This window comes from Bombus pyrosoma, linkage group LG13 (genome assembly GCF_014825855.1).
Source record: "Bombus pyrosoma isolate SC7728 linkage group LG13, ASM1482585v1, whole genome shotgun sequence".
In the NCBI taxonomy this organism is placed as follows: Eukaryota; Metazoa; Arthropoda; class Insecta; order Hymenoptera; family Apidae; genus Bombus; species Bombus pyrosoma.
Genome location: NC_057782.1, coordinates 1,744,773 through 1,769,518, shown reverse-complemented (window position 1 = coordinate 1,769,518; position 24,746 = coordinate 1,744,773). Strand labels below are relative to the sequence as shown.

Here is a 24,746-nt window from a genome sequence, read left to right as displayed (position 1 = left end):
AAGGAGGACCACCGTGGAGTTTTAGTCGATAAGAGTCCGACACTACTCGGCTGTTGCGAGGCAACAGTGAGTGTTCATGAGGATTTCTCCACGAAAAAAAAAAAAAAAAGGTTAAACACTATACTTGCCTACTCGTTAAAGTCTATAACGGCATGTCGAAAGCCGCCTAATGGAATTTTCGAATAGAGAGATCCTTTGCCTCCATAAATAATTATTAAATAATAGCACATATAAACAATGTTTATACAAATTTCACGCGCGCACCATAATCTTCCCGTACGTGGGTGTCCACAGAGAAATCAAATACGCACAAAGTATCGAACGCTGTTCTTCTTTGTTCTTGCATGAACCACACACATTTTCCACACATGTTACTGATCACTGCATATCGCACTATTCAATACACATGAAATAAAATACGAAGAAACCAAACGGAACTGTACGAAGAAAATTGTTTAATTTTATACTTGAAGAATTGATCGAGGTATTCCTTTATGGAGTAATATGAAATAAATACAAATTAATGTACGGCCAAATGAAAAATTATATTCATCGCGTTGAATAGCTCTTTTAAGTTTTGGAATATTGAGAATGCTAAAGGCAGATATTAAATGCCTAACTCTTCAACTATAAACGAGTAAACATCGGTATGTATGACTTAAATTATAATTACTTGTTATTTTCGAGTAGATACATTTAAATAGCAAACGTAGTTTTGAAAATAATAGCCTGTTTCTTATATTGCTACCTTTGTCTTTCAAGTTGAAGGAATCGCATCAAATGGAATCGATTGAATGAAATGTTAATGTACTTGTCGTAGGTTAGGCTACATTCCATTAGCCTATGTTAAGGGGTATTCTAGTCTGGAGGCATGAATTTCGGGTGGTTTTTGAAGCTCTGTACAAAAGAAACAAAAAATATTTTTACTATCCATTTTTTTGTCATTTGTTTATTGATATTTTAAGATTACATAAAAAATTAATCGAAAAAACTCAAAATTCACAGTTACGAGCTGGCAAAGTGAGGGGTCCAAAAAAAGGGTGTCCTGGCGTGCATGATTTCAACCCTTCTAGTCATCTGATACAAAAAATCCGAACGGGTTCTTGATTAGTATAGATGCCGCTATAGCATGAATCTTGGAAAAATCAAAAAAATATTTTTTCACAAAATGGCGGCCGTTTGAAAACAATTCTTTTTGGCATGTCTTTTTAACAACTCCGAATTTTTTAAAAATAGTAAAATTAAAAAAAGGCGATAGAGGAATGTATAGAGAATATTCACACCAAATTTCAAATAAATCGGTTCATTAGAACTTGAGATATCGTGCACGCCAACTCAAAAAAGGTAGTTTCGAGAAAAACGCGTTTAAAGTTTTACTTAATTTTACTCATAGAATGGTACAGCCTACTTACATATCTTTAATCGGCGATTCCTGCTCTATACAAGAACATCTTTCTTACATGTAGAACACAGAATTAACGATGAAAGAGAAAAATACTAAAATACAATAGCCGTAATTGTTACTAATTAAAACTGTTCATTTGTTCCGGTCGGACCGGAGCAGATGCCGCGTCACAAAAATGGCTGTAACTTATAAAACAATTGAAATTTTGAAAAATCCTTTTAAGGACACATTCTTGAATATCTAAGCTTTGGAAATATGAACAAAAAATTTCCAATTTTTTCAAATTTTTAGACTAAAATATCCCCTTAACAGTTCTAATTGTCAACTTCATTAACTTCGAGCGACCCATGAGAGTTCAATTTCGAGAGGTTTAAACGGTCCCGGAAAATACACGTTATTATGTTTCTTGGTAATTGCAACTTTTCGAGCCAAGCCCTAGTCCATTTCTGGTAGTATATCGTAGAGTGGAGTTTAATCTGCAGGTTTCCACATTTGCTGTTTATAAGTGGTTACAAGATCTTGGTGTGGCATCTGCCAATAAAGATGGTTGGATTTGTGGTTGGTGTACTTGTTTGCAATTTTGTCTGCTTCGTTGCCAACCAATCCTCTGCGTGGTGATATCCAGATAAATTTAGATTTGTAAGATGTAACTGGTTTCATTGTACTCTTTTATCTTTTCTACGATGATCAATGCAACTGGAATTCGTACAAATGAGGAAGAGTCTGCTGGGGTGGAGTTTGACGATATCCAAGGCTCTGTCGAGCTAATTCGTACAACAGAAATGCTGAAATTTTTACTATTTCAAGCGAACCAATAAATAGCAAAAAAGATAAAAAACAAGAATTTTATTTATTATTATTATTTATCTATTTTTTTTTAGTCCGTGCCTTTCGACTTTGGACGAACTTTCGGTTTACATTTCTTACATTTATTGTATTGCACTCCTTGGCATATTCTTATCTCTAGTCGCTAAAACTAATGACTACAAACTATTGCAACTTATGACTACACATTATTGTCCTTTGGTCTTTTGCCTCCTTGCTGTGCTACCTTCTTGTCCTTCCTCCCCGTCTTGTATCGCCCTTGCCCTTCTCTTCTCTATTATTGCTTTTAATTCCGCTAGTCCTTTTCCATTCTCATTCAGTGTTTTTTCCATGTCTTTTGGTCCTCCCGTTATTTCACATTCTTCTATTACATGTCTCAGGTCCTCTTCTTCCCTTCCACATAATCTGCACCTTTTTTCTCCCTCCTCTTTCCAGTGTTCCCTCGCTTTGGTCTCGTTTCCACACCTGAATCTAGCTATAATTTTCCTGTCCTTCCACTTCATCCTCTCTTCCAAGTACTTTGGCATCTCATCTTTGGTTATGTTCCTGTAGTATCTGTTGTATTTGGATTCCCTTATCCTTTTCCTCCTCTCTTCTGTTTCTCTCTTCCTTCTTTCTTCTACAATTTGGTCTCCTGTCCAACTTTCTTGCTCTTCTCCTGCTTCCCTCTGTGTCCCTCCATTTTTCACCTCTTCTAATTCCTTCTTTCTCTTTTTCCTTCCTGGCCATTTCCTCAGTTTCTCTCTCTTTCCTTTTTGCACTCTTTTACTAGCTCCTTTTCCGATCCTAGAGTTCTCTCCTCGAATTTTATTTATTGTTATCAAGAGAAATATATTAATTATCAGCTTGATAAAAGAAAGTGGGATAGATTTACCGCAGTGTGTTATCTGTGGAAATGTATTGGCCAATTCTCCATTTGGAATTAAGAAACTATAAGAACATTTGGATACAAATCATAGCCAATATAAAAATAAACGTACGGATTTCTTTGAAGAAAATGCGATGAATTAAGAACAAATGGATCCAATGCGACAAAATTTATTTCCACGGACAAAAAGTTGTTGAAATGTTCTTATTTGGCAGCTTTCCATATAGCTAAATGGAAGAAAGCGTAGATCATTGGAGAAATGTTATTAAAGTTTTGCATGAAAGACATTTGCAGCGAATTATTTGGCAAAGAATATGAAGCGAAAATAAATTGCGTTTCCATGTCACACTACGGTATAAGTCAACTAATAATCGATTTGTCTGACGATATTAAATTATTTAATTGGCGGGGAGAACAAAAAATCCCGGTATTATGCAATTCAATTAGACGAATCGATAGACGTCTCGGACGATGAAATAATACTGGTATATATCAAATACAGGGTGGTTTGTAACTAGTGGTACAAGTAGTGGAAAAAAGAAGTCGAAAATATAGAATAAAAATTTTTCGTTTGAGGGTTTGTTTTCGAGAAAATCGACTTTGAATATGGTTCTCGGCGAATATGGTTCTTTTGAAAAAAAGTTCAAAGGTTGAAAATTCAAAGTCGATTTTCTCGACAACAAAGCCTCAAACGAAAAATTTTTATTCTATATTTTCGACTTCTTCTTTCGCATAGAATCACCCCCTTTCCGCTCGTACCACCAGTTACAAACCACCCTGTGTATTGATCTTTTATGTAAAGATATACAGGGAGAATCACTATGCTGTTCAAAATTAAATACTTAGAGTCTTCAGCAACGCCAGAAGAAATTTTTAATATTATAAATTCGTATTTCCAAACAAGAAACATTGCTTGGAATGGTTGTATAGAGATTTGTACTGATGTAGTATCACGTATAAACAAAGTGATTCATCCAGATTTAATAACAAATCACTGTTTTCTTAATCGGATCTTCATCGGATACAAATTACTCTGCGTTAAACACGTGCTCGTGCTTGACCAGAATTTATAGTCACGTTCGACTTACCTCAATCGTAAGACCAGTAAGATTAAGTCTCCTGCCATGTACAGTCTCCTCTGGTGAGCTTTTGTTTAAATGAAGTTTGACATGGTTACTGTTGAGGTTATTAGATGTATAATGAGAGAGATGCGTGGATAAATTATAAGGTAGAAAAATATATTTTAAATACAGAAGTGAAAATACAAGAATGAAATAATAATTTGAGCTGGTCCAGATCCGCACGCTAGCAGTGTTACTCTATAACTGAAAAACTCGGGAGCCAACGTCGCCTGTCAACTGTTTATGGTCTGCTTTCGTCGCAGTCTTTTGTCTATACGCTGTCGATGGCTTCAGTGCTTTAGAAAGCTAAAAAGACCAGATGTAGAGTTTTCTTAAAAGCGGTGACCTTCAACAATTACAATACGTGTTGTGATTATTCTTTGTTTAGTTTAAACTCTTCCTTTGGCGTATCGTTGGTGCCACATCGAACATATGAGTATCACGACCTGTTTATAGCATTGTATCTACACCTACTTGCATGATGTCTGTTCTTTCCACAAGTAAAGTAAGATTTTATTAGCTCGACGTGCGGCGAGATGCTTTCAACTAGACGGTATAGTTTTACATTTTAGGCACCACTGAGCCCTCAAAGCTGAGAGTGTCACGTAAACTTGAGGGTTCGATGATAAAAAAGAGAAGGTTGAGTCGTAACACAACTTTATTCACTAACACAGCACAGGTTTACAATAATCGTGACTGATGTTGACTGTTCTAACGGTGAAGAATAAGTGAAGTTTTACTGACGATACTGTGTCTGAGGAAAGCTAGGGGTGGGTGTGTCTAAGGACACGGGACCATCGGATTTGTTGATGACAATTTTGGTTAGGAAAGTGAGGGCAGTAGACATTGCTTCTGATTGGATAAAAGAAGCTTGGTGAACTAGGAAGGGTCTTAGCCGCACTCGATAGATAGTTGCTAGTGTGAAGTATCATACGTGAGAAAAACTAACTTTTCCGTGTCTTCCCGTAGTAAACAATAAGCTTTAGAAACGAGTCAGTAAAAGGATGTAGGTATGGTCTGAAGAACTTTAGTTAGAAAATGCCCGAGATTTTTGATAGGTCCTTAAGACTACTGAGGGTATGCAGTAAAGATGTGCGGACACCTGGTTGCCATCCTGCCCGCGGTGTGCGACCTGTTCTAGGTAGAGTGTCCCCCGACGTAACAGTGGGTCATTGAAGTAATCGAGGGTACGCACATATCTGCCCTCTAATGTGGATTGACGTCGCAAGAGCACGGTCTCTGATGGTTCCCATACGATTTGCTTCTAATCTAGCGCTGTCTTCCTTCTGTTGAAGCGTTTTGCAAATATAATTTTACATTTGACGCAAAAGCCGTTATGTTTGTCATCTGGAACCCTGGTACATCCAAATATTGATCTCCATACTGTTGCAAAAAATGATTTCTGACGCCTCTAGGTTGCATGTTATTGTCACGTAAAATAATAAAAGGAAATCGAAGTTGGAAAGAACAAATAAAATATAAAAAAATAAAAAAAAGAATTTAGTTTTGAACACTTAATTTACACTAATTGCGATCTGGTTCTGAACTCCGGCCGTGCAAAATGCTCTGAGATGCTTTCTGTCTGAGTTTTAAAGATAACAAATTTAGATGTCGACTGATTGACTACCAAACCGAGATGTATTCTAGTCGAAAAGACAATAGCAAGTAAAGATATGATCTTTTACGGCGATATTTATATGAAAATATTGACGAGTATTGACCACTCTCCACCAACTCGAGGGTGGAGTTGGCAAAGCTTTTCTCGTGTTTTATACCAATGAGCAACAACTCCAAGAAACTTCTCGACTTTTAAAATGTTTGTAACAATGGATTGCAAAAAATGCTAAATTTTGTGGCGATTAGGATTAGGATTAGGTGGCCTTAGGATTATAATGGGCCTGAGTTGATGTGTCTTGACAGTTTGTGGCTATCTTGATCGAGGGATGGATTGTTTTATGACAAGATTACGGGTTTAACAGCTGATATTATTTGTTATTACTAATTTTGTTTGTCATCTGACCTTGAGATAGCCTTTTCTTTGTACTGATTGCATTTATTTTAAGAATAACTAACATATTTTGTCGAACGGTCAAAATGACCGTTCAGGACAGAGTATAAATTTTTCTCGGAAAATAACAGAGCAAACTAAAATTAAATACCGAAAAATATATTGTATGCATGTTTTAGGAAAAGTGAGAAATTATGAAGCGATATGATAAAATTGAAATATGGTTAAATTCGTGTAAAAGTCGCGAGAGCGGTCAATTTGACCGAACCGGTAGGTTTAATGTTAAACTGACTGAATAATACATATCGCATATCTTTAGTCTAAATTGTCCTCAAGGATTGTATATATTTTTAAGCAAATGTAATTATTGCAACACCTTTCGAAAAACTGTTCAGTACAAGGTCATTGAATATATTACAAGCTATTTCGTAAGAGAGTAGAGGTTATGTAAACATGCGGCAAATACTGATGCGGCCTTACATTATTCCAATTCCTTTAACCTTCAAATATTTCTAAATATCATCAACGGAGTATTGAAATACAATTATGTTGATTCAATAGGAAACTGAATTTCTAAAATAAACGTGCAACTTTCTCTATGATCGATTCTTGTCAATATTTGCAAAATTATTGACGATATTGAAATATCCTTTAGCAAAAATATAACTGCTTTCTACCTAACAAAGCGTAATTCAAGCGACTCTGTACACCGTTAAATTTGTTTAATTCTAGTTATATAATTTTTTAGTTCATTTAATATAAGTAGGTTTTTAAGACTTGGGTAGCCGTAGTCTTTTCTTTTTACGATGGTTGGATGTTTAATTAGTTTTTTATTGTCGCAATAAGCAGATTGTAAATAATGTAGGCAAATAGGAGAAAAATGTTCACACATAGTAGCAATTTGTTATGTAAATTTAATAACAAACGTTTTTAGATGTTCTGTCCGTTGAACAGATACATATGTATACATGCACTTACATACGAATACGTTCTTACACGCACGCAGGATATTAATGTTGATGTTAGAAGAATTGTATTTAAACAAAATACGATTTTGCTTAGATTATAGAACTTTGAAACTGTAAGTACAAATATTATTATATCCATTATAAACAATTAATATCATTTTTAAGCGTCATATATCAATTCCAATTAAAACAATTTACAAAATAATGACCAAATTAACTACCTTTTTATACCGAATTATTAAATTCACCGGTTCGTTAAGCTTATTTCTTCTTTGCATTTCTATTAAATAAACAAATTCTATATTTACACAATAAGATTTGCGTATACAGTTTGAAAGATGAACGTTAAAGACACGACAATGTGTGGGTTTTGTTCTACGGAAATGAGTTCTCTTTTTCTTTTGCCATTATTTGGCATCTCACGAAGATTCCCTTCTTCGTCTACCTTTTTCGGTAATATTTATTCTTAACAAATACAGCAAAGTTGCAAATACTCCAGATATCCTGATAAGAACGGTGATGGATGTACCATGGTATTTCAGAAGTGAGAATACACGAAGAGACTTAAAAATGCCAACTGTGTCCGAACAAATAGTACTAAAAGATACAAAAGAAAAGAACAACAATCAGCTAACAGCCAAAGATTATAATAAAATTAATAGAAGACGGAGCATTCCATGGATTTAATTGTATCGGTATAGCGAAGATAAGCATAGTGAAGCAACAATTTTTGAATGTCACCCTATTGGGACTAGCTGAATTAGCGTGGTACTAAATTTTCAACCGATAAAAAAGGATTTACCAAACGTCAAATAAGACAAATTTGTTCTTTTTACCTAAACTTCTTCGTTCTTTTTACCTAATTCGTAAGCCTCTTTCTTTCTATAGCGATAGTCTATAAAACTAAAATATGGCGCCAGAGGAAAAAGTAGACGGCCTTGACCGGCAATACATTTGATTCCATACATATAATTTAATACATCAAAACTCTCCTATCCGAGCCTTATTATCATATCCTTCCTTGTCCTGTTTGAGAAGCAAAGAGGAAGAGAGAGAATTTTCACGGGTCTGTTTTGATTTTTTCCAAACGCTCTCCGTCTTACAGCGACGAAACATAGAAGAAGAAAAGTCTCAACAAATGCATAAACATTATTAAAAACTTATGACGTTAATTAAAGAGATAAGATTTGGCGTTCGTACTTTCTTTTTATATTCGCGTACAAAACGACTATTGACGTCAGATTTCATTCTCCTTGAAGCCATTCAGCTTTTAACTGAAACATCATTTTTGGTATTGTTAGTAGCATTAAAGATATTTACGTAATATCGATTTAGATGAAATAATTATTAATGGCTACTATATTAAAATAGAGACTAGTTTAGTACATAGACTATAATTATTAATATTTCGTATAATTTATTACATAAATCGACAAGAATAATAAAGAATAGAGAAAGAATAGGAACGATAAATATAATCGATTCTGATAAGCTTTATTTATCCGTCGAGACGCGACGAGGTCGCAGGCGAAGAAACATATCCACAAGCGCAGTAGTGTGTAGATCGCGAAATCAATATATTTTATATAACAAATGCATTATAAAATATTTTCTATGAAAAAAATTTGGAATTTCTCATTTAATCAGCGTCAACTCTTTAGATCTTACACTGAAAGAAATCTGCTTTTTAAAGAAGAACGTTTATTATTTTTATAGAAATAATTTATTATACAAAAGTCAGAGGGAAGCAGGAGAGGATTAAGAAAGTTTGACAGGAGACGAAATAGTAGAAGAAAGAAGGAAGAGAAGAAAAGAAGAGAGGAGGAAAAGGATAAGGGAATCCAAATACAACAGATACTACAGGAACATGACCAAAGATGAGATGCCAAAGTACTTGGAAGGCAGGATGAGGTGGAAGGACAGGAAAATTATAGCCAGATTCAGGTGTGGAAACGAGACCAAAGCGAGGGAACACTGGAAAGAGGAGGGAGAAAAAAGGTGCAGATTATGTGGAAGGGAAGAAGAGGACCTGAGACATGTAATGGAATAATGTGAAATAACGGGAGAACCAAAAGACATGGAAAAAACACTGAATGAGAATGGAAAAGGACTAACGGAATTAAAAGCAATAATAGAGAAGAGAAGGGCAAGGGCGATACAAGATGGGGAGGAAGGACAAGAAGGTAGCACAGCAAGGAGGCAAAAGACCAAAGGACAATAATGTGTAGTCATAAGTTGCAATAGTTTGTAGTCATTAGTTCTAGCGACTAAATAAATGTAAGAAATGTAAACCGAAAGTTCGTCCAAAGCCGAAAGGCACAGACTAAAATAAATAATAATAATAATAATATTATACAAAAGTACTAAATAGTACTATATAATGCCACTAATAAAAATGTTGAGAAATACATTTATTTAAGAAAGTATACAGCTAGTAGCAATAAATATGTAAATATAATGGGAGATGAGCAACAGAGCAATATCTTCAGTAAGAGTACACATCGACATGTCCACATATATCGGTTTCTACTTTTGGCTGAAATTGTTAATTACAGCGTATGAAACGTCATCCTTTCGTTTATCACATCAGTCCTTGTAGAAAATGTTTCACTTTTACTTTTAAGCATATAATTGCATCCTTCGGGAAACTCTGCATCAGGAGGAACCAGCTCATAATTATTTAAGATTAAATATACGAACGAAAAAATCATCATAACTCAGAGCTTTATGGTATCTTCTCTCTTCTATCCTAAGAAAAATTCGGATAATTTAATAACTTACGGAAGTATTACATGCAATGAAAAAGAAAAAAGATCAGCAATATTTTGAGCTAATATTTAGTTCCCATTGCCATCGATGGCTGAACGAGAAAAAATTTGGTGGATGTTATAGCATGAGATAATAAAATTATAGCTTTGGGAAATCATCACACAGGTCTCTGTATACAATAGTACATCTGTGTGCAATGTTCGCTAATTAATATAATAATATGAGTATGCACGATGTATGTACACAATAGAACTCCGTTTATATGAACCTGGTTCATATAACGAAGTCGTTCATGTTGGAGGTCACCGCTTTTAAGAAAACTCTACATCTGGTCTTTCTAGCCTTCTAAAGCACCGAAGCCATGGACAGCGTATAAACAAAAGACTGCGACGAAGGCAGACCATAAAACAGTCGACAGGTGACGTTGGCTTCGGGTTTTTTTTTAGTTTTAGAATAACACTGCTAGCGTGCGGATCTGGACCAGCTCATATTATTATTTCATTCTTGTAATTTTCACTTCCGTATTTCAAATATATTTTTCTACCTTATAATTTATCCACGCGTCTCTCTCATTATACATCTAATGACCTCAACAGTTCATGTAATGGGAGTCCAGCTCTTTATATAGCTATTTATAGGAGTCAGCTATTTCTCCTCACCATCTATGATTGTTCCTTTACACAATAGGATCACGTTCATATACAAGGAGTCCACGAAATATTTACTTTTAAATACATAATGATATTGCAAACCTGTATGAAATGTGAATCAGGGGAATGTGTACATAACGCGTGGTCCTATTGTTTACAACTTATTGTTAGACGTTCGAGGATAGTTCATATAGTAAGAAAATATATATTTTTTTTTTTAATTTATTGTTTGTTTACATTTTACAATTTGTCCATTAGGACATTTGGTAAAATATTATAATTTAAGTTTTGATAAAATATAGCATGTGGATGGTTACCCCCAGCGGGACTCCATCTTCCAGGTTGTTTATTGTTCTATTGTGAGGTCTGCAGGATGCTTCTTCTTTAGTCTTCTTTCTATTATTGTTTTATTCGTTTCAGCAACCAGCTGATTTGGGTGTGTTGCAAGTCTTTCTTTATACTTTTTTGCATATCTGGCAATTTCCTCTTTGACTGTTGGAATCTTTAAGTCTTTTCGCATATCTTCATTTCTGATGTACCATGGAGCGTTAACTATTGTCCTTAAGATTTTTGCTTGCTCTGTTTCTATTTTATTTATGTGACTCATTGCTGCCATCCCTCATAATGGGACTCCGTATGTCCAGATTGGTTTGATTATTGTTTTGTATATATTTAGTTTATTCATTATGCTTAATTTAGATTTTCTATTGATTAACCAGTACATCTGCCTCATTTTTTCACGTATTCTGTTTGTTATTGATTTTATGTGATACTTCCATGTAAGGCGTGTGTCTAAATGTATTCCTAGATATTTAACATTGTTTGTGCTATGTGGGCGCCATTTAGTTGGATGTCTGGTGTTTTTCCTTTTCTAAGCGTAAATCTTATGTGATTACACTTACTGGTGTTCGCTTTTATTTGTTTGCTTTGCAGCCACTTTTCTATTTTTGTAATGTGTTCTTGTAATAGTGCGGCAGCCGTTTCTGGATTTGCGTGTCTAGTTAGTAGGACCGTATCGTCCGCGAACGTTAGAGTTTTGCTGTTGACAGTTGTTGGTATGTCTGCTGTATAGAGCGNTGTATAATATTGGTCCTAGGACGCTTCCTTGCGGTACTCCTGCCTTGATATCCTTAATTTCAGAATATGCGTCATTTATTTTTACTACAAAGGTTCTATTGTTTAAGTAAGATTTGAGTAATTTGTAGATTTGTTCTGGAAATTGCTTTTTCATAGTTTGAAGAAGTTTTTCATGGTTAACTTTGTCAAATGCTTTTTCGATGTCAATAAATAGTGCCGTGCAATATAAATACTCTATCTGAGCCAACCATCTGAATAGACGCATCAAATATATTGTATACGTTTATGGTATCTTACTGTAGAAAGTGGTAAATGTTTGAGTTTAAACAACAGGAAAAAGTCCAATTCAAGGAACTAATCACTTTTCTGGGCAAAGTGTGTGAAGACCAATTCCACAAATTTTGTACATGATATTAGGAAAATCGCTTGACAATTCATCGATTGTTTCGAGCCACAATGTATGTATGTACATCACGATAGAAGCTAATCGATCAACTAATGGTCAGCGGAGAATGTTTGGTACCGTATCAAAGCGTCACATGTCTAGCCTTGAAAATAAACTTTCCAGTATCGTTTTAGATGTGCCATTGATTACATCCGAACGTAAATATAATGTAAATTAATGTCTATCGTTATATAAAATAAATTGTTTGTTTTACAAAGCAGTATTCAATCAATTTGTTATTCAATGAAAGCTTATTTGGCACAATGCTGAGTGAAACGTTACTTCAATTTTATTTTAGATCATACGTGTAATTTTGCAAGTGAAGTGTTTTATTTATTGGAAGACATTTCTAAATACAGCAGGGTTCTATTTTATTTGTTTTAATTTATTTGATTAGTTTATTTTATTATTTCCGGAAATATTAATGCAATGTGTGCATATCGTTCGAATCTTTTATTTGTTGCACAATTACTCCGATTCAACTATTTTTCTGTGGCTAACTCATGTAATCCGATAAATAGTTTTGTAAATGTTTATTTATATAAAAGCTAATGAAATAAATACAACAACAAAGTAACTTTTAGAAACAAGGTAATAGTATATGCAATGAGAGCCAATCTAAAGCAACTGATTACCATATGTTGCGTTTCAAGGAACTCATCGGATAGTTGCTATTTTATTTTTTTACATCTTATATTTTCTGCCCTATCAAGGTGATTTTTCGTTTCTTAAATGGCATGGTATATTTTTTATTACATTAGCTCATCGAACTGGATATTCTCTACGAAAAAGCAGTAACCTATTTATAGCGACAAACCATTAGTTTGACATATGTCTTAACTATAATCTGTCAAACTTAATGTGTGAATGACAGAAAAAGGCGTAAAGCGCTATTCTTCGACTTTATCTTACATATCTTAAATTCAATAAATTAAGGTTAAAATATCTGTCAAAGTAGTAATTTTTCGGCATAAATATGTCAACACCTTTTTCTAGAGACTAATGGACCAACTGGACCGATTGGTGTTACAAAATATAAACAGTGCCATTCAGAGAACTTCGGGTCACCTCGATATCACATGAAGTAAAATAGCATCCATCCGACGAGTCCCTTGCAATCAACATAATTCATTTTAATTCATAAAATTCATTAAAGTCGTTTGAAACGATAAAACCAATAGATAACGAGTTACTTTAGACAGTAATTCTTATTGACACACACTCTGTATGTGCATGCAACCGAATTATAATAATTACAGTTATAATTATTATAATTAAACTATATTAAACTATTAATTACAATTATAATATTACCAAAGATATTAACTTTGGTAGAAGAAACTTCTTGGTTTCAATACGTAAAAGTAAACATCTTCGTAGTAAATTATGCTCGTTGAGTTGTTATGCTCACGGTGCACAATGGCGAGCATATAAATAGGGATGTTGGTCCGTCAGTACATACTACATTGTTCCGAAGTTGCAGTTATTATGTCTGCTTTTCTCTTTGCACATATTAAGAACCCTTAGAGTGCTGAATACTCGGAGCCTATGCCATCCGTACGGACGGCACGCTGCCAGCGCTGACGATCGCTGTGGACTGAATACTTTTTCGCTATATTGAACTCTGTTGATTGATTATTCAAAGTGCAAATCGTAATAAGTTATAGTAATTCTTTTGCACGAGATTAAACGATTCAAGAGCGTTATTTTTTAGTATTAATTATTTATTATAAACATTGAAATTTACAATAAACCAGAATTTAGGTAGTAAACTAGAAAACAATAAACTAGAAAACTAAATTTAGTAAATATAACACAAGTTAATAATTCAGTTGTATATGAAAAATTTCAAAATAATTATCGATACATAATCCGACATTGCATTTTCTGTCGTTCCTTCTCTTATTTTTCACACAAACAACACATTTTCTTCTTGACAATTGCGTTGTGCCGGCACGATTATTCTACCAAATGTCCAAATTGGAAAAATTGTGAATGCAAAGTATTAAATAAAAAAAAAAAAGAAAAGACAGTTTCTTCGAACGCGGCATTAACATTGAAATGCATTTATATTTACTTCACACAAACGTAATAGTATTACTTCTGCGTAGGTGTTCGGAAAAATTGACAAACGCATATATGCGTCCTTAGTCCACAGCGATGGCTTTCGCCAGACGCATATATGCGTCCTTAGTCCACACCGATGACTTTCGCCAGACGCATATATGCATCCATAGCACTCTAAGGGTTAAACTCACCGTAGCATAAAGTTTAATTGTTAAATTGTTGTAAAAAATATGAAAGTTAAAATAAGGAGATATTTGGGGAGCATATAAATAAATAAGTGTTACTTTGATTTTGCTATAGTTCTCGTATAATAATATGGAAAACAGCGCGTGATTTCATTTAGACAACTCGATAGATTTCTTTCCTTTTTATGAAAACCTCGATTTACGTTGCCTTTCGTTGCCCAAAGTTTAGTGTAGATTAGTTTTATTGACATATTATCGGAAATTATTTACTAAACTGAATTCTTCCATTGCATTGAACACTTTAAATAACGTGTAATAAATTAATAACTACTATTAGCCAGTTAAATGCGAAATTCAGCGTTAGAAATCACTCGTGGGCTGAATAAATGAAAACGCGCGATGTCGAGTACACACGTAAAACGCAGGCTAAATGCTCCTATTATAAATTTTACAACAAAAATTTTTTTTTATTGTTTGTTTTTAATTTTACAATTTGTCCAGTGGGGCATTAGGTAAAATGTTGTAACATGTGATTGAATAGCATGTGGATGGTTACCCCCAGCGGGGTACCATCTTCGTGTTTTTTAGGTTATATTCTTTGTGAGATCAGCTGGGTGTTTCCTTTTTAGTCTTCTTTCTATGCTTGTNGTTAATCGTTTCCGTAGCCATCCGGTTTGGGTGTGTTGTTATTCTTTCTCTGTACCTCTCCGCGCATTTGGTAATCTCCTCCTTGACCGTTGATATTCCCAGGTCCTTCCGAATATCCTCGTTTCTGACGTACCATGGGGCGTTTACTATTGTTCTAAGAATTTTTGCTTGTAATGTCTCTATTTTGTTTATATGGCTCTTTGCTGCTGTCCCCCATAGTGGTATTCCGTATGTCCAGATTGGTTTTATAATTGTTTTGCATATTTTTAGTTTATTTTCTATGCTTAGCTTGGATTTTCGACTTGTTAGCCAATGCATTTGTCTCCTTGTTGTCTGTATTTTGTCTGTTATTGATTTAATACGCTGCTTCCATGTGAATTGCGTATCTATGTGGAGTCCTAGGTATTTAACTTGTCTCGTTTGTATCATGTGCGTGCCGTTCAGTAGGATGTTTGGTGGCGTCTGTTTTCGCAATGTGAATGTAATATGGTTGCATTTGTTGGGGTTTGCTTTTATTTGTTTATCTTGCAGCCACTTTTCTATTTTTCTGATGTGTTCTTGTAGTAATGTGACTGCTGTTTCTGGGTTAGTGCGCCTGACTAGTACAGCTGTATCGTCCGCGAATGTCAGTATTTTGATATTGGTAGTTGTTGGTATGTCGGCCGTGTATAATGTGTATAGTATTGGTCCTAGGACGCTTCCTTGCGGAACCCCAGCCTTGATGTCTTTAACTTCAGAGTATGTGACCTTGATTTTTATTACGAAGGTTCTGCCGCTTAAGTAAATTGTTTTCTGATTGTTTGTAGCAGGCTTTCGTGGTTTATTTTGTCAAATGCTTTCTCGATGTCCATAAAGCGGACTGTACAGTATTGTTTGTTTTCTAATGCTACAACAAAATTAAAGCAAAATGATAATGGCTTGTTGCGTGAAAACTGCTTGTATTTTTTACACTTTTTTAAGCCACGAGGTTATTTTTACCCAAACTAAAAAAAAGGTATACGATCATCTCTACTAGAGATGAAAGAGGTATTCAAGAATGGGAAGGTTGTTACGTAACATTTCCAAGCATGACATCTGATATTTTTACGATCACCAATCAAAATTAAACGTGTATATGTATGTAGTAATGTTTTCGGTATATACATATCAATAAAAATCGAATAGCATTCCAATACATGTTTTATGATCATATTTTATTATAATTGTACTCTTTTCATCTTGTTCGCTCACTCACCCACACAAGTACATTATTGTATGTTAATAAAAAGAATTAAATTAGAAATTTAAATTATTAAGAATGTGCTTTACTTAACATTTTTGTTGTTATTATGTGAAAATATTTATCCATATCTATTGCATTTCTCGAAATATGTATCTGATTAAAACGAGACACTCGAGCGCGCGAGTCAGTGAACAAAATGACAAGATTCAAAAAGACATAATATACGCATTTGGAAAGTAAATACAGTTTCAAATTACATAATTATGAAATGCTCGAATTATATCCTATTCTACTTCGCTGATCGATCATTTTGTCTTATATTAATAATTATGGATTAAAATACGTAACAATGCAAATCCGTACGATTTTAAAACGTACTATGCTATATATACGGTAGAGCTAATAATAGTCAAAAGTTACATTAACGTATGTATGTGTATGGTTATACAAGCAATCGATTTAGGCAATATGGAAATGTCAAAGCAACGAATAAATTTTGCAGAGTTCTCCGCTTGTCTGATGGGTCATCTTTTTATATTCCTGTCTCTCTCTTTCTCTTCCGCTCTCTCTTTCTCTCTCTCTCTCTCCCTCTTTCTCTCTCCCTTTCGTTCATCCTCATCAACTGTAGCTTCTTCTCCTTCGAATAACATAATATTCGGCGAAAGCGATGTCCAAAGTTTCGTATAAAAGGGCATTCGTGTTACACAGAAACCACATTCGAAATCTCAATCTCTTCCATTGGATTCGCATCTGGTAACAACCAGCTATCTTTCAAAATGAAATTTCTCGTGAGTCTTCTTTTTCACATTTTTCTGACTGTATTAACTCTATTGCCTTTACTTTTATTCTATCAATTGTTAAAACTTCCTACATTTGTATAACCTTAGAAACACGCCATGTTCTTCGTTGCATTTTCTATGAAAACGATTTCGCAAACAAAATAATATATATCGTAGAATATGTAATATGTATATATGCAATAGAATGTACATTTTATATAAATTTATATTAAACACCACCGAAAAATACAAAAGTATATATGATAGTAACTTTTGCGAAATTGATATTTTCTCGCTACACATATTTTGGGAATTAAAACATCGAAGCTAACGATTCCCATATAATAATTAAATATTGAACGCAAATACATAAATCTTACAATATCTATATAACTATACTTTATATATTACCCGCTTTTTACTTGAAATATTCATATTTTACTTCCTCCCGTGTACATATTCGATCCACTTTATTTTGCAACGGTTTTTAACAAATTTTCCATCTTACAAAGTCAGTATCTCGTTTGTCATGTAATTATTATGGCGAACTATACAACTCTCGGTAATATATTTATTTGCAAACAGAAACATTTACCGTACGTATTTATGGGTTTTCATAATTTACTTAAACATATAAGTGCATTTTAAAGGATGACTTTAACATTTTCAAGGTCAAACAAAATTTATATACATTAGGTACAAAGACCTGTCTCACAGTATGTTTAAATTTGTATTATTGGGTGGATATTATTGCTCGAAATGTAATCTTATATTTTCATCTCCACGTCTTGCAGGCAATTTAATATTAGATCATTGACGACCATCCTCGTGTTGCATATAATATAAACATTATTTCTATCGTAAACTCGCTTTCATCAGTTCGTAGAACCTTTGTCCATTGATCAAATGTTTACCTATTACGCTTCTGGCTTTTAGCAAATGTCAAGCGTCTTTGTTGAAGCCTTTACGGTGTTCTTGTTGTTTAACCCTATCATCATCCAGAGTTATTCATCTGATTAAAATCGTTTTACAATGTTTATTATCACAGAATGATTTGCCATAAACGCTTAAGCACTGTTAAGTTCTCTTTGCCCCATTTTAAATATTCAATAATTTATGCATAATTTATTTTAAAAATACAGTAAATAGTTAACGTGAATGTATAGATGATTTTTGGTATTAAATTCGATGTAAATATCCATCTAAATATGTATTAATGTTTAAGTACATAATATAATATTGTATCTACAACTTCCTGGGAATAATATTATCCTTATAATTAACGTATTAATAAAAGATATGATACTTTTGTTTTAGGTAGTGATCTCTGTTGCTATGTTGGCTATGGCTTCGGCTGATGTGGCTGAGCACCAACCAGTTATCGTCAAACAATCCCAAGATATTTCGCCTGACGGATCCTACTCTTATTCCTACGAAACAGATAATGGAATTTACCACTCTGAAAGTGGAGCTCCAGTGGTGACAGATGCAAGGAGCGCACCTGTTGTTGTTACCCAAGGAGTGTATCAATATACATCCCCCGATGGTACACCAATTAAGGTGACATATGTTGCCGATCATAACGGATTCCAACCACAGGGCGAACATATTCCAGCTATTTCTCCATTGATTCAAAAGGCTCTTGAATACATCAGAACGCATCCACCACAATCCGACCAGCCTAACCTATAAATTCACGTTCCGCTTTCTTTACCAACTTCCTCCACGTCGCCAAATGAGATTACATTTTGTACATAACAAGTGCACGATAATAAACATTTATTGAAAGTTCTTATGATAAAGACGTTACTCCTTATCGTTCTTTGCTTTAATTACATATGCATATAACAATTACGTGTATAACGTACATATAACTAGTATACAATTTTGAATTAAAGTGGAGAAACACTTGATAACACTAGTGTGAGTTGTTACACGTTACACACTTCTGCATAATTAGGCTCCAAATGAAATTAGCCGCCATTGTGCTAGAACAACACCTGCTAATGTAGAATGAATAATAAAAAAAGTATCTTGAATTTGAAATTGCTATAGATAAAATACTTCTCCAACAATTGCGTTTCACGTTCATACGTTACCTACGTATTCTATATTTATAAAAGTTCATTTTCAGCTATTCATACGTCATCGTTATAAAACGAAAAATAGATTTTAGAAAACTCAACAGATCTAGTATAATTTCCTTCTTTTTCTATATCACTCTCAATCGTTTCATTATAAAGTAGAGTCTCACGTTGTCTGACTACTGTTCACTGTGCCGTGCGTGCACCAAAGGTAAAAGCGACAAGTAGACAATCCCAGTGAGACAGAATAGGTAGAGTGTAGTAAGATACTGTAATGTGTAATTACGTATTACATATTTCTTTAGTTTAGTTCAAAATTGTTGGCAAACTCTCGTCAATGACGACGCGCAAGGGGTAACGCAGCACTTCTGCTGCGACGAGTCCTTGCCCTCGTCGCAGTGATGGCAGAGCCCCGTCACCTGCGTCATCCGAAAGGTGAGCGGGTTCTCACCAGTTCTCCCAGCTCCCAGAAGTATCGCCTCCACCACTCGATGGCCCGTGCCACCCGCTTCGCCAACTAGCTGGGACCGACCAGACTTTGCTCCCAGGCTTTCTGGACGTCCTGGACCGCCCGCCTGGCAGGATCAACTCCCGATCCTGGACCCCTCAGGCGCTCGTAGACCAGAGTACCAGAGTCTGAAGCTCGAACGGGAGCAACGCCGCCAGGTCACCGTCCGGTATCCCCTCGTATCCCCGTCTCGTGCACGCTTCTCAGCAAGAGGAAACTGCAACGCCTCGCCACCAGATCACCAGTTCACACCGGGTCATCGTACGATGGGACCGGACGACACTCCCGTTGTAAGCTCAAAACGCGGCGCGAACTTTGATTGACTGTTGTTTATCGCCTCCACTCAGTCCAGACCCAAGGCCACGTTAGAGGAAACCATCCTGGACGCATCGGAGAGTTCCCTCTCCGAGGCCCCTCTACGACTAGCAAGGGAACGTCCTCAACCCGAAAATTCAGAAAATTATGAAACATCTGGTGGTTCAGAGATATGTATAACGCGATTTCGTTTGCCGCCCAAATCCTTTCCAAGGGAGTAAAATTGACAGCTGCAAATTCAACTATTTAGTAGTAGATAGAACTAACTAGTAGTAGATAGAAAAAGAGTTTCAGGGCAAAAGTTACTTCCTTTAACGGGGACTGTTGGTTGGCAAAGGATTTATTAAGCGTTTATACAGGGTGGTTTGTAATTGGTGGTACAAGCAGAAAGGGGGTGATTCTACGCGAAAAAAGAAGTCGAAAATATAGAATAAAAATTTTTCGTTAGAGGCTTTGTTTTCGAGAAAATCGACTTTGAATTTTCAACTTTCGAACTTTTTTTCAAAAGAACCATATTCGCCGAGGGTTCGTTCTGCTCTTTGAATAACTTTTACCTCAAAACCTTTTTTTCGCGTATTATATTTGTATTTATATATGTTCTACACGTCCCCAAGATTTTATAATTTTCTAAATTTACGAGTTGGAGATGTTCTCTTGGAAGTTTCTATCGACGTGTGTACGAAAAGTAGTATGTTCTTTTCGTTTTGCGAATACGAGAACATTTCGATTTATCACAAAATTGAAGCCCATTTCATCGTTTCCACGGATAACCAGCATTTGAGATTAACCACGATACCGAGCATGTTCGCTACAAACAGCGGTATATTTCGGACATTGCGGCGAAAAGTTGCACATTTTATCCATCTTGCAAAAATTCGAGTGAGAACAGTATGGAGACGAAAATTTTTAAAAATTTCAACATTAAATTCAACCATTATTAAAAAGAAAAAAAGAAAATAGGAGATTTAGTAGAACTGGTGTTTAAAGATCTTATCTCGAGAATTTTATATTAAAATTATTCAATTTTATAGCAATATTGTTAATTAAATAAATTATTTTATGTTTATTTATATTTGATTGATCCACTTCTTTCGCTAAAGATTTATGTACTTTAATTAAAAGAAACTTTTAGCTTCTCATTTCTGCAGTAGAATGTTAGCCAACCTATTTAATGTAATATGTTTACAGGCAAAAGCAAAACGTGTTACTTTTCGAAAACGTATTAGTCGTTCGGAGCTACAGGTGTTCAGCACCATCAAACTTTGAGAAAACATTGCCATCTCATCTATCGAAGCCAACGTTCACAGCAAAATACTTCAAATGCGGTAAGGGAGGTGAGTTTCGTCAAGATTGCCGCGAAATTATTTAAAATTCCTCGAACGAACAAAGGCGATACAACAGCCGATACAACAATCGAAGAAAATGAAATACACCGCAAAATGGGAACAGAGGAACAAAAACGATTCCTCACTGACACCGGAGCCTCGATCAACGTCATCAAGGGCTCAGTCGGTAAAAACGTATTAGTACACAGTACTCTTTTTCTCTCTTAGTTCATGCCCCAATCAGCTGATCGCTATTGTTTCTGCTTGCCAGTTTATAACCTTGTTACGATTAACAACCAAAATTATTCGAATGACGAATAATAAAGAAAAAATAAACAATAAATATACAATTGACGTTAAACACTTTGTATGATAATGATGAAAAAGTACACGTATACGTTCGCTTGTTAATATTTGACGAAACCTAAAATCTGACGATTTAACGATTTTTTTCATTTGTGATTTTTAACACTTCCAAAACATCCTAATTTACAAAAAACAAATTTAATAAACGAGCAATAAGTAACAGGTAGTAAATTTTAATCGTAAATGGTAAATACTTTATATAATTACGACTGACTCGTTGAGAAGCACCAGATCTATTTATTGTTTTTAGTGGAATGAGTCATGTGCGACAGATCTGATGACTGAAGAGAGCCGTGCGCCTTGCGAAGGTCGCTTTTTAAACGGCGTGGCAGTTTTCGCCTACTCTCGCAAACCAAAGAATCCGCTAACTGTATATTATAAAACTGTCGAGTGCCAAGGATTAATGTTATACCTAAATGTTGTACGGAAAATATATTAATGTTATTGCATCATTCCACTGATTCGTTATCGTTTGAGAAGCAATATTCGCTTTCATTCTTTAAAAACATATTGTACAATCAATTTTTCTTTCTTAGGCAACTTGCGATTAGCTTAATTATTGCGCGATTTCATTATTCTCATAAGTGTCTATCTTAAACGTAAGTAGATACCAACTTTTCTGTATAGCCATACAATTAAATAGATTCTTGTACCGTGGAACTAAAAGTTCTTGTCTATATCAGCGTGCAACCAAACAGGGCAGATCCCTAACCCGATAGGTTCTTGTATATGCTAGCGTGGATTACCTTCCAGTATTATCCGCATTGTGCAGCACTAGTCATTTCCTCTCTAACGGTATACTGTATATCATATGCGGCAATTGCAAATGCACGTGATTGCGAATTCAGTCGTTTTTATTTCCTTTATCACAGACTCTTCTTTACATTAACATAGCGAGAACCAGAAAAGAGGAAGATTTTTATCATGATTCTTTTTATATCTTCCCTATACCTTGGCCTTGTACATGTGGCCAAATTCCCGTATTCCAAAGACTCGCGCGCGGCGGTTCCTAATTAAGTGAATAATTCTCTTTGTTTGTTAATTTTTCTTTGAGTGTAATACATATTAGTTGCACCAAAAGATGACGTTTTCAAAAATCTTCTGCTTTTATATTCTCAGTTATCGCTCGTCACTCCACATACTTCATACCTTCATGAAGTAGCTCTTTAGCTCATTCTGCTAAGTAGAAATTATACTTTTTATTACAAGCGTTATTCACATTAACTTACCGCTGATATACGCAACTTGCTCTTGGAATTGCACTTCTTTCTTGACACACGTTATTTTTCTCTCTCATTTTACCATCCATGTTTTGTTATAATGCATTGCTCCTATCGTTACTTGCTTGTATACCGCTTTAATACAGATTATGTGTTATGTACTACTGTAAACTTATGGAAATAAAAATAAAATAAAATATAAAAAATAGAAATGAAAATAAAATAAAATAAAAATAAGAGCTGAAAGATATATTCTGTGGACTTTTAGAATACAGACAACCTGCTTAAACTTTAAATACATAATTATACTGAGCGTTTGGCTACAGATGCAAAAACATTTAAGAGGTGGTTTTTGAAGCCAGAATAAGATGAAAATTAAGAATTAAAAAATTGTGTTTTCTACTTTGTGCTTTAATTACTGGCAATTAAAGATTAGCCGAAATACGCCTGTGCGTAAGCAAACCTCTTTACACGTACGTCAACCTGAACAGCGGGGTGCACATCGATCCTCATATCGAACGATACGTAGGCAGCAGCTTACCTGGTACATGTCGCAGAGAAGATTATGATTATTATACCGCCAAACGTATACCATCTTGCGCGACGTTTTGTAAGAAAAATCGTAGATTAGACATTATGCTTACTGAAAACCGTCTAATGGAATTTTTGAGTAGAGAAGATTAAGGTTTCCTCTGATCCTTTGCCTCTATAAATAATTAATAAATAATAGCACATATAAATAATGTTTATATAATTTTCACACACACACACACACCGCGATCGTCCTGTACGCGGTAGTCCACTGAAAAATCACATACGCGTTAAGTATTCTTGAGATGCTACCAAATATGGTCGAACGCTGTCTTGCATGAACCACACACATGTTCCACACAAATTATTGATCATTGCATATTACAATATTCACATACATACACATGAAAATAAAAAACAAAGGAACCAAAAGAAATTACAAAAGAATTGTTTAAACTTATATTCGAAAGATTAATTAAGGTACCCTTTTATAGAGTAAAGTGTAATAATACAAATTAACGTACAACCAAATGAAAAATTATATTTCTGAGAATAGCTCTTTCAAGTTTTCGATTTCGTTGCCGAAATGACGCTATCCTTGTGAAACAGTCCTAACCATTCTTACACACATCCGGTGAGCAGCCTGTTCGTTTTCTCAACAGGTATAGCCAACCATGCTTTTAAAAGAAACACCTCAGATATCAATTTTTATGTACCGCTTCAAGCTCCTAAATGTACCATGTTAGTACTTTATATGATGATTAGCTAGGCTAAGTTAGGTAACGCATCGAAAAGTGTCATATTTTCGTTAGCGTGCCAAGTAATCTCTGTGATAAGATGATTGGCCACTAACTGACGTTAGTATACATATAAAGTACAAATAAAGTATATGTGGCAGCACTCGACAACACAAATACCGCCACTCGACACTAACTAGCAATGGACGACGGCAGCGCAGTGGTTAGCACCTTAGGTTACGAACGTTGGGGACCCGGGTTTCGAATCCTGACGACCGAAGTCCGATTTTTCTTCCACGATTCTTAAATAGGAAGAAAATACAGCAGTACCCCAACAGCAGCAACATCTATAGCCAACAAGAACTAATATCACGGACAACATACATATTACACCTCATATGTAATGTGCATGATGCGATGAAAAATGAGTGGTATAGCAAAGTAGAGGAGTAAATTGCGTATTCGAACCAAAGAATCAGTTCCTTTGTTAAATTTATACAATTCAGTTAAAATAAACATTCAGCTCTTTTACTGCTCTTTACCACTATTTTTCACGCTTTATTTTACTTTAAAACCGGTAAAACGCTTTTAAATGCGTCAAGATAATATTAAATTTTTATTTT

General features: G+C 34.8%; 1 protein-coding gene across 4 annotated transcripts; it reads left to right on the top strand.

Moving 5' to 3' along the window:
• Window positions 1–508: 508 nt before the first annotated feature.
• On the top strand, window positions 509–19,024 carry LOC122574065 (larval cuticle protein LCP-17-like). 4 transcript variants are annotated; one of them, XR_006318883.1, is made up of 2 exons: window positions 509–647; window positions 8,912–9,071. XR_006318883.1 is itself a non-coding variant. In XM_043741170.1 (2 exons), the coding sequence occupies exons 1-2, from the start codon at window positions 17,035–17,037 to the stop codon at window positions 18,727–18,729; spliced, it is 387 nt and encodes a 128-aa protein (XP_043597105.1). In that variant the 5' UTR covers window positions 17,007–17,034; the 3' UTR covers window positions 18,730–19,024. The 4 variants fall into 4 exon arrangements, 1 of the variants encoding a protein (XP_043597105.1); XR_006318882.1 differs by lacking the exon at window positions 8,912–9,071 and adding an exon at window positions 1,888–2,229 and having other exon boundaries at window positions 517–647; XR_006318884.1 differs by lacking the exon at window positions 8,912–9,071 and adding an exon at window positions 18,355–18,478 and having other exon boundaries at window positions 531–647.
• The last annotated feature ends 5,722 nt before the right edge of the window (window positions 19,025–24,746 follow it).